This window comes from Miniopterus natalensis, chromosome 7 (genome assembly GCF_054644295.1).
Source record: "Miniopterus natalensis isolate mMinNat1 chromosome 7, mMinNat1.hap1, whole genome shotgun sequence".
Lineage (NCBI taxonomy): Eukaryota > Metazoa > Chordata > Mammalia > Chiroptera > Miniopteridae > Miniopterus > Miniopterus natalensis.
This window is the reverse complement of record NC_142087.1, coordinates 10,825,845-10,843,046: the sequence shown is the minus strand read 5'-3', so window position 1 is coordinate 10,843,046 and position 17,202 is coordinate 10,825,845. Positions and strand designations below refer to the sequence as shown.

Here is a 17,202-nt window from a genome sequence, read left to right as displayed (position 1 = left end):
AACCAACTGAGTCACACCAGTTGGGCTAAAGTCAAGTTTTGAAAATACTTTAAAATTAGTCTACAGTGGTGGTTTCCAAAGTTTAGTTATATATGAATCACTTAGTGGAACTTGTTTAAAATGCAAACTGATAGACCTCAAGGCCTGAGCTGAGGTAGCATTTTTAGCAAATTTCCCTAGTGATTCTGATGAAAGCTATCCAATTTTAAACACCTGTCTATGGAGAAAGGAAACTAACACATATTGACTGTGTTAGGCAAGCAAAAGATTCAAAGGCAACATAAGTACTATTACTGGTGAGAGGAAAACTACATATACTGTTAATACTTTTGTATACCCACACTGCTTAAGATTACTACACATCAGGAGTTGCAAACCCAAATCCAATATACATAAATGATGAGAGCAGAAAGAGTATTTCCCATCTTCAAAAAGGGGACCATCATTTAGCTTGACAATAGGTACCCATGTAAAGTTATGTAGAAATTGAATCCAGTATTGCCACAGCCTCTGATTTTGAAAGGTTTTCATATGAAAGGTCTTCATATGTAAATTAAAAATTGTACAAAACAAAAATTAAATAAAGAAGAGAGCCCAAGCAAAACACCTAGGCCCACGGGCAGGAGGACAACTGTGCATGATCACTCCACCACGTTGTGCTTCACTTTCTATCCTCACCCGAGGACATCTTTCCACTGCTTTTCAGAGCGAGCAGGAGAGGGAGAGAAACATCAGCTGGTTGCCTCCCCACGTGCCCGACCAGGGCCAGGGATCAAGCCTGCAACAGAGATACATGCCCTTGGCTGGGATCAAAGCTGGGACCCCCTTCAGTTCTCGGGCTGACGCTCTAATCACTGAGCCAAAGCAGCCAGGGCTCTAGCCGGATTAAATGGCCAAATATTGGGGAAATAAAAATTGAGTTCCAAAGGAACAAGTCACTTCATAAAAACAGAAATAGTTGGGTAAATTCTTAAGGAAAAACAAACAAACCAGAATGCATGCAGATAGCCTGCAAGTGTCTACCAAACTATATGGGATTTTCTGCTCTATTTATAAGGAATTAAAGCTACAGTTGTTATACACCATTCTACTTCTAGGAAACAGTAGGGAATTACTCAAATTATGGCAGTAAATCAGCTTACTCTGACCTTTTGTTTTTCATAATTTTTTATCAGAACCTCCTATAGTTGTCTCTGACAGTGTTATTTTTACTTGACAGTACACACAGTTGGTCACATTCTTCAATGACTCAGTTTCTCACATCACAGAAGATCATAGGCCAATTCTGCATCACAGCAGAGACCGAAACCTGGAAATCTTGACTCTGAGTCCTTAAAACATTGTCTCTTCCTTTGAGGTTGCTGCTGCTATTCCCTAAAAATCTCAGTCATCTAATAATAAGTACAGTACCTTCCTATCAAAGAGTTTTGAAATATATGGCTTAAAGTAGTGCTCCTTTATTCCTTTTGCTTCTACTAGAAGTCCATCATGCAGTTCACACAGTACAGCAATGATGCAGGGAGGCTCTTCAGGAGCCCTAAAGTCAGCAGTATGGAAATCAGAGGGCAAACCTAGTTTGACAGGGTATAAAAAGCAACAGGGGGAAAAGGGAAAAAGAATATGGTCAACTTTTAAAACTCTTTTTCTAAAAACTGATAATCCTTTTTCGAAAATAAATAAGTTCTTACCTTTAAATAATGGATTTAGCAAGTCTCGTCTATTTGGGCATATAATGGCATTTGCAAAAATCAGATCCAAGCAGCACAGAAGTAAATGATAAGAGTTTACTAAATCATCTCCAATCATACGAAAATTACCTTTGTAAGGAAAAGAGACATAAAAAGCAGAAACCTCTCACATCAAATAGCACCAAGTAACCACAATAGAAATGTAAAACCACTGAAAGTATCACCTTACCCTTAGTATAAACAAAGAGTGTCCAACAGAAATTAAAGAGATCCTTAACACTGCAAGGACTCCTCCTAAAAAAAGGGGGGGAAAATGTACTTTTTATATGATTAACTTGCTAAATATCACCCCACAGCTGTCATTTAAATTGAAACAATAAATATAAATAACAATAGTAAAGTCAAATTACATATAAAATTCCACTCAGAAAGGACAGAATTCTGGTTAATTTAAACAAACTTAAATAAGCCTTTCTGATCTGCATAAAATAATCAGAACATAAAAAAAGAAAGAAAATATTACCCTGAATTTCCAAATATGGGTAATTATTTGAGGGCAAGAAGAGATTAACCGAAGAACTTATAAGCATATATGCATAGTTCATAGACACAAAATAGACAGGTGAAGGACTGGAGGGAAGGGGGAAGGAGAGTAAAGGGGGGCAAATGAGGAACATCTGTAATACTGTCAACAATAAAATAAGTTAAAAAAAATAATAGTCCGGCCAAGCGTGGCTCAGCAAGTTGAGCGTCGACCTAGGCATCCAGGAGATCGAGGTTCGATTCCCGGTCAGGGCACATGCCCGGGTTGAGGGCTCAATCCCCAATGACTCTCTCATCATGGGTGTTTCTATCTCTCTCTCCCTCTCCTTTCCTCTCTCTGAAATCAATAAAGATATATATTAAAAAAAAAAAAAAAAAATTAAAATAAATAAATAAATAAATGGATGATGATTTAAAAAGTACCTCCATCCCAAAAAAGATAAAATTATTTTTGCTGTCATTGGAAAACAAAGCAAAACCCAACCAAACAAAAAAGGATTTTAATAGAAACTTAAGGTTTTACAGATACCTCTGGTAAAAAGTAGATTTTTAAAAATGCAAATTCCTGCCCAGCTGGCGTGGCGCAGTGGTTGAGCGTCAACCTATGAACCAGGAAGTCATGGTTTGATTCTAGTCAGGGCACACGCCCAGGTTTCAGGCTCCATCCCTGGTAGGGGGGCATGCAGGAAGCAGCCAATCAATGACTCTCTCTTATCATTGATATTTCTATCTCTCTCTCCCTCTCCCTTCCTCTCTCGGAAATCAATAAAAACGTATTTAAAATAATGATAATTTTAAAAATGCAAATTCCCTTAGTAACTTTATATCATAATTTTTATGTCAATGATATAAGGATTAAGAGTCTCACCTCTGCTTCCTGCTTCGTGGTAACTTTGGTGGCTCCTCATATGGATTTTGAAATATATCTAAAAAAATTGGCTCAAATTTTTTGAAAATTACAGTAGACACCTCAAAATTTCTTTCTAGTCTTTCTATGCGTTCACGAAATTCTTGTGGCAGGTTTGACATGTCCATCCATTTCTTCATTTTATTAAAAAACTGTATTAAACTAAACAAATAGAAAAAAAGCAACTTTAAAATGAGTCCATATAATGGATGGAAAAGGAAACTCCTATTTATGCTAAGAATCTTTATTAAATAGCCTGAACTTATTTCAAAAAAAAGGCAGAAAACCTCACTCCCCACGTGCTATGAAATAACGTTGGTTCCCAGAATCACCATGGGAATGTAGATTTTGAATGAGTGGTCATTACATACCATATCTTCTATTATGCAGGGAGTGACAGTACCTATCTACCTACAGCACCTAGACAATACAAATATAAATTAAGTAAATGTTAGTCAACGGATTGATGAGTTTACAAAATTAGTTTGAGTAAAGACAGAATGTTCCAAGCTGTGGATTCTAGAAGTTGATCACAAAGTACGCGACAGTTACAGGTTAAGAATGAAACTCAAATGTTTATGTTCCAATGTGCGGTTTCACCATTAAATATAAACTAAGAAGGGAGTACATACCCAGAAAATAATTTAATAGATTACTACTCCACTTTTCTGGCTTATTCAATTATGGGTACATTTTTTATGTCTATGTTAACATGGTTTTAGAATGAAAATCTGTAGTGTTAAAACTTAAGTGTCTAGAGCTATACAGAGAATGGCACATGTAATTTTTTTAAAAGGTGATGGAAGACATCATTAGCTAATTGTCCATAGATATTCAAACTCCAGACCTGCTGACTGAAATGCGAGACTCTGAGTCGCTTTAAAAGATTCTTAACAAAACCAGTGGGGGAAAAAAGGACAGATTACTAAATATTTTGACTGACAAACTATAGTCCCTTATAGAGGACTTTGTTTTGGAGATAGGCTATGCTGAGCATGTGAAATCCTTTCCTTGTGTGAAGAATTCCCCACTTTGGAGTTTTGCCTTCTAACAGACACATCGGCTTCACTGGAAGTTAGGGTGAAGGCATAAAACCTGAGGTCCTTGATTTGATAGATGTTCGGCATTTTGAACCTGGAGCTGTTGATGCAGAGAAGTGGGGAAGGGGTAAATAGCAATATTCTGCTCTAAGGGACGAATACTGTGGCAATGACCAGGATGGCACTGCTGGGCACGCAAGGTGTGTCCCTGTTAGATGTACTCTGTGATATACTCTTTAGCTGTGTAGCCAGCCTCCTTTTGTTCCTGGACATTTTCCAAGTTTAATGTTTTAAGTCATCCTAAGGACTCTGTAAGCTATTCTCAAGACTTTGTCAATGATTCAATATCCTTTTAGTAAATTTCTTTTCTCCTTAAACTAGCCAGAGTTGATAGCTGTTATTTGTTTTTTATAAACAAGAGATTTGACTAATACATCCCCATACAAATCCATTGTACTTATTGCTATCCCCCAAAGGGCTGTTCTAACCTGGAACAAAGTGCATCAGAGTGTTTAAAAACAAAATAACATAGCATTTGCTATCACTTCACTGATCTTACTTTGTAGTATGTCCCTAATGTGGGTTTGTCTCATGCTTCCCTCATTAAATTTAGCCTATGTATTTCTGACAGAGTACTACATAAGTGATGTCATATTCTTCTCAGTGGATCATATCCATTTGTCCCATTATTGATAATTCTGCACTTAATTTAGGTAGGATCTGTCCAGTTTTTCACCTCCAAGTTACTGTTTTTCCCTTTGTAATTAGTGATTGAGGAGACTCCTTGGAATTATATAAATATTCTGCTCCTCATCAAACTATTATGCCCTAGTTTTAGCATTCACTGAGGATTTTTCCCTCAATCATTACTATGAGGTTGCAAAATGGTGAGCTTTTTCCTAACTCTATCATTTCTTCTATATTTATTAATTGGCATTTTAATATAAGAGGTTTCCCTTCTCCCCTATTTATCATCAGTATAAATGTATTCAGTGAATTATAATCCATAACTGTCCCTATTCATTTTGATGCTCAAATTATCCCAGATCTGGCTACTTCTGGGAACCTTCTCAAGTTAGCTCCTACGCCCCTTGGATATGTCCCCAACATTTTTTTGAGCACTTCCTTACTTTCTATTCCAGGTTCATTAGAAAAAATAGGTTTGTGAGCATTATGCTAAATGAAATAAGATCAAAAAGGACAAGAACTGTATTTGACTTCACACTTACATGGGAAATAAAACAAAAAACAACAAACAAACAAACAGACTCAGAGATATAGACAACAGTGTAATATTTTAAACAAAAATAAAATTAAAAAAAAAAAGAGAGAGATACAGACAACAGAATGGTGGTCACCAGAGGGGAAAGGAGGTGGGTGGAAGAGAAAGAAGGTAGAGGGGGTCAGATATTATGGTGACAGAAAAAGACTAGGCTTTAGTGGTGAGCACACAGTATACAAATATCGTATTATAAAATTGTACTCCTAAAACTTATATAAGTTATTAACCAGCTTTACAGCAATACATTTAATTTTTAAAAAGAAAATATAGGTTTGCCCTAGCTTTCGAATCAGCCATTTTCTTAAAGACATTATGCTAAGTATTCATACGCTGTGTCCTTCCTTAAGGGTATCATGCCAAGTGAAATAAGCCAGTCACGAAAAAGGCAAATACTGTTTGATTCCATTTATATGGGGTATTTAGAATAGTCAAATTCATAGAGACAGAAAGTAGAATGAAGGTTAACAGGAGGGGAAAGAAGGAAGATACTGTTTAATTGTTACAAAGTTTTAGTTTGGGATGATGAAAAAGTTCTGGAGATGGATGGTGGTGATGGATGCACAACAATGTAAATGCAATTACTGCCACTGAACTGTACACTTAAAAGTGGTTAAAATAGGCCTTGGTGGGGTGGCTCATTTGGTTGGAACGTTGTCCCATAAACCAGAAGGTCAGGGCACATACCTAGGTTGTAGGCTCAACCTCTAGTCAGGTTGTGTATGGGAGGCAGCTGATCGATGTTTCTCTCTCTCTTTAAAAATAATTTTTTTCAAAAAAAAATTAAAAAATGGTCAAGTATGTTACGTATATTTCACTACACACACACAACAAAAACAAATTTATAGAGCAGAAATAAAAAATATGGTGCATATGTCCCAAGTGAAACACACTACTGAATTTTAAAGACACTCAAAAGATAAAACATTACTTAGTATAAAAAACTCAAGAACTAAATTTTCATTTGGGTTCTACTACAATATGAAAATAATAAATGAAAGTAATCTTGACTTCAACCACAAATTAAAAAAAAAAGTAAATCATGTTATTGAAAAACTTGTGAAAGAATATGGAAAATTACTTTTCAATACTTAAAAAAGGAGATGCAGACAATGTCTTTATTAAAATGAATTAAAATTTTTAGTTGCACAACAGATACTACTTTTTAATACTACACTTAACAGCAAAAGAAACTTTTACATGAAACATTTTTTTTAAAGTTGGAAGTTGCTTTAAGTTTTTTTTGGCAAACTGAAGCTGAATATAAATAAAGTTCAAAACAGAGACATAATAATATTATATTTGTGCATAGATACATGTGTAATATAGCATGGAATTGGGAGGCTCTGCCATTTACTAGGTATATGGCTTCTTGGAAATAATTTAACCTCTTGATGACTCGGTTTCCTTATCTATAAGATTTGTTTCATGGGATTAACTGTGAGGATTAGGTGGATAAAGACATGCAAACCTTTAGCACACAAGCGGTGCCTGGCACACAGGTTAAGAACAAAATAAAAATCTGCAAGTTTTACATACGTATCTATAATCTGTACTTATATAGTTAAGCGTCAGTTCTCAAACATCTCCCATCTCGAACAATTCTGTTCTCGACCAAGTAGTTCATGGAAAAAATGTCTCTGTTTTTTGAACAAAACTTCAGTAGTTCTTAACCTGACAATCCTTTTATGCTGATACATCAGCATGTCAAAAAGCATCTTTCAGACTACAAACAAAGGAGAGAATGCTAGTCAGTTTACTGCTAAACTTCATGTTGTTAACATCTCAGGAAATTGTGCTATGAATATTTTCATGTTTTTTTGTTTGTTTGTTTGCTTTTGTTGCTGCTGAAATGGACCATTAGCACAATTTAATTAATTAATTAATTTTTTAATCCTCGCCCAAGGATATTTTTTCCATTGCTTTTCAGAGAGAGTGGAAAGAGAGAGAAACAACAATGTGAGAGAAATACATTGATTAGTTGCCTCCTGCATGTACCCTGGCTGACACAGGGAATTGAGCCTGCAACCGACATACGTGCCCTTCCCTGGAATTGAATCTGAGACTCTTCAGCCTGCAGGCCGAGGCTCTAACCACTAAACCAAACCAGCTAGGATCCATTAGCACAATTCTAAAACACAAAGAGGCCATCAAGTGTGCTGATGTTGCTAAGGGTATGAAAGTACTCACAAAACAATGATCACTGGCAACTGAAGAGGTAGACAAACTGTTGTTGATTTGGATAAACAAAAATCACTTTGCCAGTGACATTTCAGAGGCAATGATAGGTGAAAAAGTGAAGATGCTGCATGCTGGAACAAGTGCTGAAAGTGATTCCTCTAAGGATAGTAGGGAGCGGTTCAATAAATTTAAGAAAAGTGTTTATAAATTAAACAATACATTAGACATGAACTGTATATAAGAAAGGTTAAAATGGAATAATCTAAGGGTTTGGAACAAATTAATTCAATTTACATTTCTAATGGGGGAAAATGATTCCGTTTTCAAACAAAATGTTTCTTTTTAATTTTTTAATATATCTTTATTGACTTCAGAGAGAGGAAAGGAGAGGGAGAGAGATAGAAACATCAATGATAAGAAAGCCAATGATTGGCTGCCTCCTGCACGCCCCCAACTGGGGATCGAGCCCACAACCCGGGCATGTGCCCTGACCAGGAATAGAACCCAGATCGCCTGGATCCTAGATGCTCAACCGCTGAGCCATGCCCGGCCGGGCCAAATTGCTTCTTAAACAGCCTTCCAGAACGAATTAAGTTTGACAACCGAGGTTCCACTGTATAGTATTTTGTAGTATGATTTATTAACAATATTTGATGAGTATTTTCCCATGTCTATAAAGATTTACACAATCATGTAAAATTTTACATTTAAAGTTGAAATTTTGAAAATAACCCAAAGTATTATAATAAATAAATGCAAATAACAATACCACTTGCAACTTTTTTTCATTTTTCTGAATGAACATGATGTTGGTCTATGGTTCTTTTAGCAATTAAGAATGTGACACTTGCCCTAGCTGGTTTGGCTCAGTGGTTAGTGTCGGCATGTGGACTAAAAGGTCCCAGGTTCCTTTCCGGCCAAGGGTATGTACCCTGGTTACAGGCCTGATCCCAGGACCCTGTTGGGGTATGTACAGGAGGCAACCAATTGATGTGTCTCTCTCACATGGATGTGTTTCTCTCTCTCTCCCCCTTCCCATCCCCTTTTGCTGTCTCTGAAAAGCAATAAAAAAAATATCCTCAGGTGAGGATTAAAAAAAAAAAAAAAGAATGTGACACTTGCCCTGGCTGAGTGGCTCAGTTATTGGAGCATCTTCCCATACACTAAAAAGGTTGCGGGTTCAGTTCCTGGTCAGGGCACATACCTAGGTTGTGGGTTGGATCCCCAGTTGGGGCAGATACAAGAGGCAACTGATCCATGTTTCTCTCCCACACTGATGTTTCTCTCTCTTCCCCCCTTCCTCTCTCTCTAAAATCAGTAAAAAAATATCCTCAGGTGACAATAATTGAAGTAAAAAGAACGTGACATTTAAAACTTTTTAAAATTATCAATCTACATTTAAAACACAATTATCCTTTGACCCATCAATACACTTTTAGGAATTTATCTAAAATATATATTTACAATGATGTTCACTTATCTGTAATCGCAAAAGACTGGATACAACCTAAATGTCCACCAATAAGGGGCTGTGTAAATATAAAAAAATCCTTATATCTGAAAATATTCTAGAGTCATTAAAAAATAAATTAGGTTGAGCCGCATATGGTGGTATGGATTTACAGAATATCAAAGAAAAACAATTGTGGAACAATACTTATAGTACTATCTCATTTGTTTTTAAAAAAAGAACCAAAAAACTTAAAAACAATTTTTTTCCTGTTTAACAATTTATTAACAGTAAACTGTTAATAGTGGTTAATTCTGGGAGGTGAGAAAAGAGACATCTTTCTACTTTCAACCTTTTTGTATTATTTGAAAAATTTTAAATCTTTTTAAAAATGTGCTGATGTAACATAAAATTTAGCATTTTAACCATTTTAACCAATTTACTGATTTTAGAGAGAGAGACAGAAACATTGATTTGTTGTTCCCCTTATTTATGCATTTATTGGTGGTTTCTTGTACGTGTCCTGACCCAAGAGCAAACCTGCAACCTTGGCATATCAGGATGACGCTCTAACCAACTGAGTTATTAAAAGTACAGTTCAGTGGCATTAAGTACATTCACCATCATCCATCTCCATTAATTACTCTCCATTATTTGAAATTTTTATCATAAGCTTGTGCTGCTCTAAATCTGAAATTATTCTTTTTTGTTCAATTTCCCTAACAAACAATTATTACAAAGATTTTAATATTTTTATATGGTCATTGATGAGAAATAATCTGACAGAAAAAGATCAGACTGTTTTATACTATAATGGATAAGGTATTGCTCAATTAAAAATTACCTGAACTCCATCAATCTTAATTATATTTTGTTTTGTTTTTTTAAAATATGTTTTCATTGATTTGAGAGAGAGAGAGAGGGAGAGAGGCATAGATGAGAGAGAAACATTGATCAGCTGTCTCCCACAAGCCCCTCCCTAGGGATTGAGCCCAAAACTCGGGCATGTGCCCTGACCAGGAATCAAACCAAATTGAACTGGTGACCTCTAGGTACATGGGTCAACACTCAACCACTGAGCGACACCAGCCAGGCAATTATACTTTCTTTTTATCATTAGTGAAAAAAATTGATACTAAACTTTAAAATTTTGCCTTTACTTTATTATTTTTCCATTTAGAGGTAACAAATTATTCTGAAAAAAGAATAATTTTTTTTAAAATTTAGCATGAACTGAAACCTAATTGCCCTCTCTGAATAGGGCTTTAAAGTTTGTTTCTCTTATATCCTGGAAACCCAGGAGTGCAAATAGACAACTACCTCAAAAAGTTTTGTCACAGGTAAATAACCCAGAAATAGACCATCCAGATCTGGATCACTCCATTTCTTCTGTTTTGTATCCAGGCAATTAGTTCCATTCAGTTGATACAAGAGGCAAGTAAAAGCTACAGTCAATACTGTAGTGGATACTGATTGCTCAGTAGTTTCTAGGGGAAAAATATTAACTACACAGGAAAGAAACGGGACAATGCCTTGAGTAGATGATCAAAATTAACATCACCGATGAGAGGCATATAGATATCATATACCTCCAGATGTGATACACTGAGGACACAAAATCACTTATGTAGTTTTCCATTTGTAAATGTAGAGCCTACATCTATTTAATCATAAGGAAACACAAGATGAATCCAAAATAAGGAACAATGTATTTAAAAAGGGAGTGGGTAGTTGTGGACTATATTCTTCAAAAATGTCAATGTCATAAAAGACAAAGGCAGTGGAAATATTCCTGATTAAAGGAAATTAAAGAGACATAAATGAATGTACTGCTTGATTCTAAATTAGAGATCATAACTAAAGAAAAAAAAAATGCTATAAGGAACATTATTGGGCCCAGCTGGGCATGGCTCAGCAGTTGAGCATCGACCTAGGATCCAAGAGATTGTGGTTCGATTCCCAGTCAGGGCATATGCCCGGGTTGTGGGCTCGATCCCCAGTTGAGGAAGTGCGAGGTGGCTGATCAGTGACTCTCTCATCATATATGTTTCAACTCTCCCTTCCTTTCTCTGAAATCAATAAAGATATATTAATAAATAAATAATAATAAAATAAAATGTAAAAAAAACCCAACATTATTGGATCAATAAAACTAGACTAGAGCTCTAGCTGGTGTTGCTCAGTGGTTAGAGCGCTGGCCCACACACTGAAGGATCGCAGGTTTGATTCTGTGAAGGGAACATACATGGGTTGTGGGTTCACTGCCCGCCCCAGGTCGGGGCACGTGTGGGAGACAACCAATGGATGCGTCTCTTTCACACTGATGTTTCTCTCCACCCCCCAAATCTCCCTTCCTACCACTCTCTGAAAAGTAATGGAAAAAATATCCTCAGATAAGAATTAAAAAAACACACACAAAAATCTAGAATAGAAATGACAAGTTAGATAAAATTATTGTATCAATGTTAATGCTGCTGGAGTTGATAACTGTACTACACTTATTTAAGGAAACACACACTCAAGTATTTAGATGTAAAGGGCTATAATGTACACAGCTTAATTTGAAATGGTTGAGGAAAAAAATATTATTTGAGAGAAAAAGATCAAATGATAAAGCAAATATTAATAGGTGAATCTGCATCAAGGGTATATGGGTATGCCTTGTGCTTCAAATTATTTTCAAATTTTAACTGTACTACACTTATTTAAGGAAACACACACTCAAGTATTTAGATGTAAAGGGCTATAATGTACACAGCTTAATTTGAAATGGTTGAGGAAAAAAATATTATTTGAGAGAAAAAGATCAAATGATAAAGCAAATATTAATAGGTGAATCTGCATCAAGGGTATATGGGTATGCCTTGTGCTTCAAATTATTTTCAAATTTTAAAAAATTAATGCAAAATTATAGATAAAAAAGATTTAGTACAGAGGCTTTAGGCTGAAGTTAAGAATTTGAGGAAGAAAGGCAGTGGAAGGAGAACTGGGAAAGAATATGTGATAACAAACAGAATAGAATAAAGTTAAATGTTTTAAAATAAAGAGAAATTAAATTCTAAAATTAAATTTAGGACTTATAAAACAATGTTTGAAAAAATCAAAATGCTTTACCTTAATTTAGCTGAACGTAGTATTCTGGTAAGTGAAACACAATTTCCTTCCATGATACCCTTTCCAACTGTGGGAATGATGCTTTTGCGGCATGCAACATACAATGAACATGCCAACCAGTGTATAACTTCTCCCTGGCAGGCAAAAGACAAACAGCAAGTTGAACTTATTATGCTAAAATGCTTAAATTCTAGAACTAGAAGAGATCTTTGAATCATCTGGTCTAATATTCATTCTGTATTAACGAGCCAGAGAGGTGGAGTATTTGCCTAAGGTCACCAAGGTTAGTTAGCTGCAGCAACGGGTATAAAACTTCTTACTCTCAGTGCTGGGTTACACGCTAAATCAGTATTAATCCAAAGCTAGATCTCTCACCTATACCCCAAATACAATACTACCAAAAGAGTTGTCTTAAAATTTCTCAGCATTAGCTTTCTCGATTTTAAAACACCAGTCATGGCCTTAATGATGCTGAAATTCCTTTCCATCTTTTTTTAACCAGTTTGGCAGAGAAAGGAAACAACAGAGTGGAAAGATGGCAAGAGAATCACATGTAAAAAATAATACCTATCTTGTACAACATAAAGGAGATTGTGAGGTAAAAATTTGGGGAATTATTTACCCCAATCTCTCTATTTTAGCAAGTATCTCAATTTACAATGCTACAAAAAAGGTAACACTTGAGAATTCAACACTTAATTCTGAGATACCTGACACATCTCCACGCTAGAATAGCTTGGTGACTTCATGGCCGAACTATACGTGAGATTTAAGGATTAAGAGTTAGAAATCTCAAAGCACAACATTCTACTGTTGCTATTCACATTCTGCAGGTCCTCTTTAAGATCAGACTCTAGAAGGATAAAAAGGCTGACAGGTTTCTTGCAATAATCCAAAAGGGGTGGGGAAAAATGAGTGGCCACCAATAAAGCTAAAACCCAGAGCTCCTACTGTAAAGTAATGATAAATCTTATTTGCTCAAGGCATTCAAGAGGTAGGTAAGCTTAAGGTTGAATATTTTTAGAAGATTTGATTAATAAATTATTTGGGAAGAGCATCCAAGTGTTATAGAGCCTTTCGATACACCATTAAGATAAAAAAAATTAAGTACCAAAATTATTGCTTTGATTTTTTTCCCCTTAAAAAATTAAAGTCACCCATATTATTTATCTTGAGTCCTTGATGCTAGGTCTTAGAAATACAAAGATGGTTTCCGACCTCATGGAACTCCACGGCTAGAGCTAAGAAAAATAGACACTATTATCTATAGTTGGTGAGATACATGCTGTAAGAAGAAATGAAGATGACGTGTTGTGAGAGAATATAGCGTAGAGAACATGATTGTGACTGGAGGTCAGGGAAGGGTTCAGAGACTTAAAATCATTAAGTGTCAAATCACCAAAATGTAAGGGAGGAGGGGAAAATGTAAGCTGGAGCTTGTCAGGTAGACTAGAGAGAGGTATGGCTGGGGAGAGGGGTTCTTAGGAAGCAGCAGATACATGAAAATGCCAACTTCAGGAGCCTTTCACCAAAAACAAAGAAAGAAAGAAATACAAAAATAAAACACTGGGTAGAAAAAAACCCCTCAGAAAAATCTTAATTCACACATCTATGCTTTTTAAATCAAGCACTTAAGACTGTCTCGATCAACTCTGCCTAACTGGAGATCTAGCTCTTAAGTTTTCCCCAGGATGGGGGTTGAGGGGAAAGTTTTCAGGTAGAGGAAATGGCATGGAGAAAGAATGTAAGTGGGAACACTTGGCATAGTCAAGAATCTGAAAGACGTGTTTAGTTTAATGCCTAGAGTTGGCGCTCAGTAAGTGCTTATTCACTAAGACCAAAGGAGGACCTGGGATGTCAGAAACGCTTTCTGCCTTTCAAAAATCAGTTTCTTGTCGCTGAGAAGCCATAATCCATAATATCCCTTACTTCCTTATTCTTTCCTCAGCTTTCCCGTCATGCCACCCACGGATGAGGACCACTGTCCTCTACCCAGTCTATCCAGTACTACTCGGGAGACATACCTGACTCTCAGGTGTTTTTCCCTTATATAGGATGCATACACTCAATTTCACATTTCCAACTCTTTGCCTTCAAATCCAGCAATTAATTATTTCACTGGGTAGTCAGTGGAGCACTCTATGGGTGAGTCCAGCCCCTTTGGATCATGAAAGCCTTTGACTCTAAGGCCACTGGAGTAACTGTTGAAATACACTCCATCACCATTCTATCCCTACACAGAGCTTGTGCTTATCTGGGTTCCCAGAATAATTATGAGAACGACCCAGGGCAGGACAACCATCTGGGCCTTGATACTACCTGGGAAGCAGGTATAATACTCACTACTCTGCCGTGCGCACAGGGCTGTGGTGAAGACCAAATGCAAGAATGGTTGGGGAAGATCTGATAATGACAGCCCACATTTATTTTCCTTTCTATCATATATAATGACAGCCAGAGACGCTGCGCTACAGCAGCAGGACAATCTAAGTACCCCATGGGAGAGCGGAGGAAGCCGGAGCTGAGAGCACCTAAAGAGCGCGGGCTTTGCCCCAGCTGCCGGGCAGCGCGGCGCCGCGGCGAGAGCAGCCCGCCCGCGCCCCAGGGAGGCGCAGGGCCGCGGGGTTAAAGGGCTCGCACGCCCCAGTCGGGCTCCACCACCCACCACGTGACCTCAGGCGAGTGAGCAACTTAACCTCCTAGGGGCTCAGCTTCCCATCTACGGAACTGGGATCGCGCAACTGGTCCCAGGGGTTGCAGCGAGGACTACGAGGGACGACATATTTAAAAGTGCTGGGCAGTGATGTCTTGGCACACGATTCATTTTCGCTTCTATCATTATAGTATTTGGTGTGGGGTTTTTTTAGAGTTAAGGGCAGTGCCATGACGTCTGTGGCGTTTGGCGGGATGGAGGGAAGTCTAGTCTGGAGTCTAGGGGACCCCTGAGGGGCTTGTGACCTTGGACAATCCTCTCCTTTTCCGAACTTCACTTTCCCGCCTCAAAAAAAAAAAAAATCTACGCTCGCCCTTCCAATTTCGCGCCCTGCGGTGCGCGGCTGGGCGGCGACCCCTCTCGGTGGGGAAACTCCCACCGCCCCGCGGGGAAGGGCAGGGGCGGAGCCGGGGTGGGGCCTGGCGAGGGTCGGGGCCGGCCGCCCCACCTGCCGCCGCTCACCTCTAGGCTGTAGTTGCCCCGGATGGCGGTGAAGTCGTCCAGGGCTTCGGCCGCGCTCCCCTCGTCCAGGTTCAGCTCCTGGCACAGGGCCTGCAGCGCCTCCCCGGCCGCGGCGACCACCGCCGCCCCCTCGGCGCGCGGCTCGTCCTCGAACATCCTCGAAGGCCCCGCGGGCGGCGCGACCTCAGACCCCCGCTCCTTTCTCGCTCCTGGGCGCGCAACCCACAACCACCTGCGCGAAAGCGCGCGAAAATCGCAGCGCTGGGGCGACGGCTCCCCGATGGTCTACATCCGCGTTTCTCCTAAAAAAAAGTCCGTCTCTCCTCCAGGGCTCCAAGCGGCCCCTCTTCGGACATGTGATAAGAAGACGGAACTCCTGTCCCGAAAAACACCTGGATTTGGCTCTGGGCGAGCAGCGGCGGGCGCTGCCGGCGGGACAAACTGTAAGCGGAGGGATCAGCGCTTCTGCGCGGAGACTGCTGGAAGTTGTAGTCCACGTTCTGCCCTGAAGCCCGGGGCGCCGCCCTGGTGTCGGCGCCCCTTTGGCTTGGGGAGGGCTGGGGTGGTTATGACAAGGTGGCCTTGTTCATCTTGGAAAGAAGGCTCCTCTGTCCCGCCAACCTGTGGGCCTGGTGTGTCACTGCTCCGCAGCGCCAAACGCAGTCTGAGACTTGCCCCTTGAGTTAGGAGATGGAGGAAGGAACAGAAAAAAGTGGTTCCTCCACAGCGGGACGCGGTGGGGTGGAGGTGGGAGTGGGCTTGTTGGATTCTCCTCAGGGTCTCCTGCGCCCAGTAAGGGGTGCGTTTTAGGACTAAAGCTAGGTGTTGGTGAAGCAAGGATATTAGGGGACACCTCCTCATGTCTTCTGGGTCGTTAAACGTGGCTTGGTCTGGACTCAGAGAAACGCAGGAAGGGGGCCCCGTTTCGGCTCCCCGAACCTTGGGGACTGTCCCAGGGAAGTCATTGCAGGCTGAGGAGTGGCCGGAGCGTAAGCCTGCAGGCGTGGAACTGGTTCTGGAGCTTCCTTTTCTGCTCCGCCAAAACCCCCGCTTCTAAAGGAGGAGCCCGAGGAGCTCGTTAAAAAAGGTAAGTCAGAGCGCGCCAGTCCTTCACTAAAAATCCTTCAAAAGACTCCTCTTGCCTGTGGAACGAGGTGCAAACTCCTCTCAGCGCCCTGCAGGCCCCCCGTGACCGGCCCCGCGCGGTTTAGGGCGTCGCTCCACCCCCAGGTGTGCGGCGACCTTCAGCCTGGCGTCTTTGTTCCGGAACCTTCACCGTGCCTGGCTGCCCAGCCAGGGCTTGCTTCGGGGCCTTTCGCACGTGCTGATCAGATGGCCCCAAACACCCTCAGCCAGATCTTTGCTGGTCTGGCTCCTCCTTATGGTTCAAGTTCAATTCAGTGTTGTCTTCTCGGTCCCTCCCTCAGCACTGTCTAGGATAACTGACCTCACCCTCCACCCCGCTGTCTTCCTAGCGCCTTATCACTGTCTGAGATTATCTTATTTGTGCATTCACCAGCCCTTCTTACTAAAACGTGAGTTGCACGAGAGCACGGCCTTCCTTTTATGCTCACTACATTGCAAAGTTTAGAGGAGCGCCTGGTTGGTAGTTGGTACTCCGTACATAATCAGCATGGTGTGTCTGAAAAAGTACAGTCCATTGTTGCTTGGATGAGGGAAGGAGTCGCCAGAGATGAAAATGGAAGACCGGGCAGGTAGGCTGCAAATCACCTCCTATGCCCCTCTAAAAGCCTGGACGTTATTCATGGGTGGGGTGGGGGGGGGTTGTTAAAAGATGGTGACGAATGATGGGTATGTGTTGGAC

The 17,202-nt window shown here is 39.8% G+C and overlaps 1 protein-coding gene across 4 annotated transcripts in view; it reads right to left on the bottom strand.

Moving 5' to 3' along the window:
* RBL1 (RB transcriptional corepressor like 1) overlaps positions 1-15,533 on the bottom strand; it is a 69,207-nt gene extending 53,674 nt beyond the window's left edge. For all 4 annotated transcript variants that reach the window (XM_087818746.1, XM_087818748.1, XM_087818747.1 and 1 more), the window contains exons 1-6: positions 15,378-15,533; positions 12,203-12,336; positions 3,100-3,300; positions 1,918-1,982; positions 1,689-1,817; positions 1,411-1,571 (exon numbers count right to left, since the gene is read on the bottom strand). In XM_087818746.1, coding sequence (XP_087674872.1) covers positions 1,411-1,571; positions 1,689-1,817; positions 1,918-1,982; positions 3,100-3,300; positions 12,203-12,336; positions 15,378-15,533 — 846 coding nt within the window. The remainder of the gene's footprint in view (positions 1-1,410; positions 1,572-1,688; positions 1,818-1,917; positions 1,983-3,099; positions 3,301-12,202; positions 12,337-15,377) is intronic.
* Between the last annotated feature and the right edge of the window lie 1,669 nt (positions 15,534-17,202).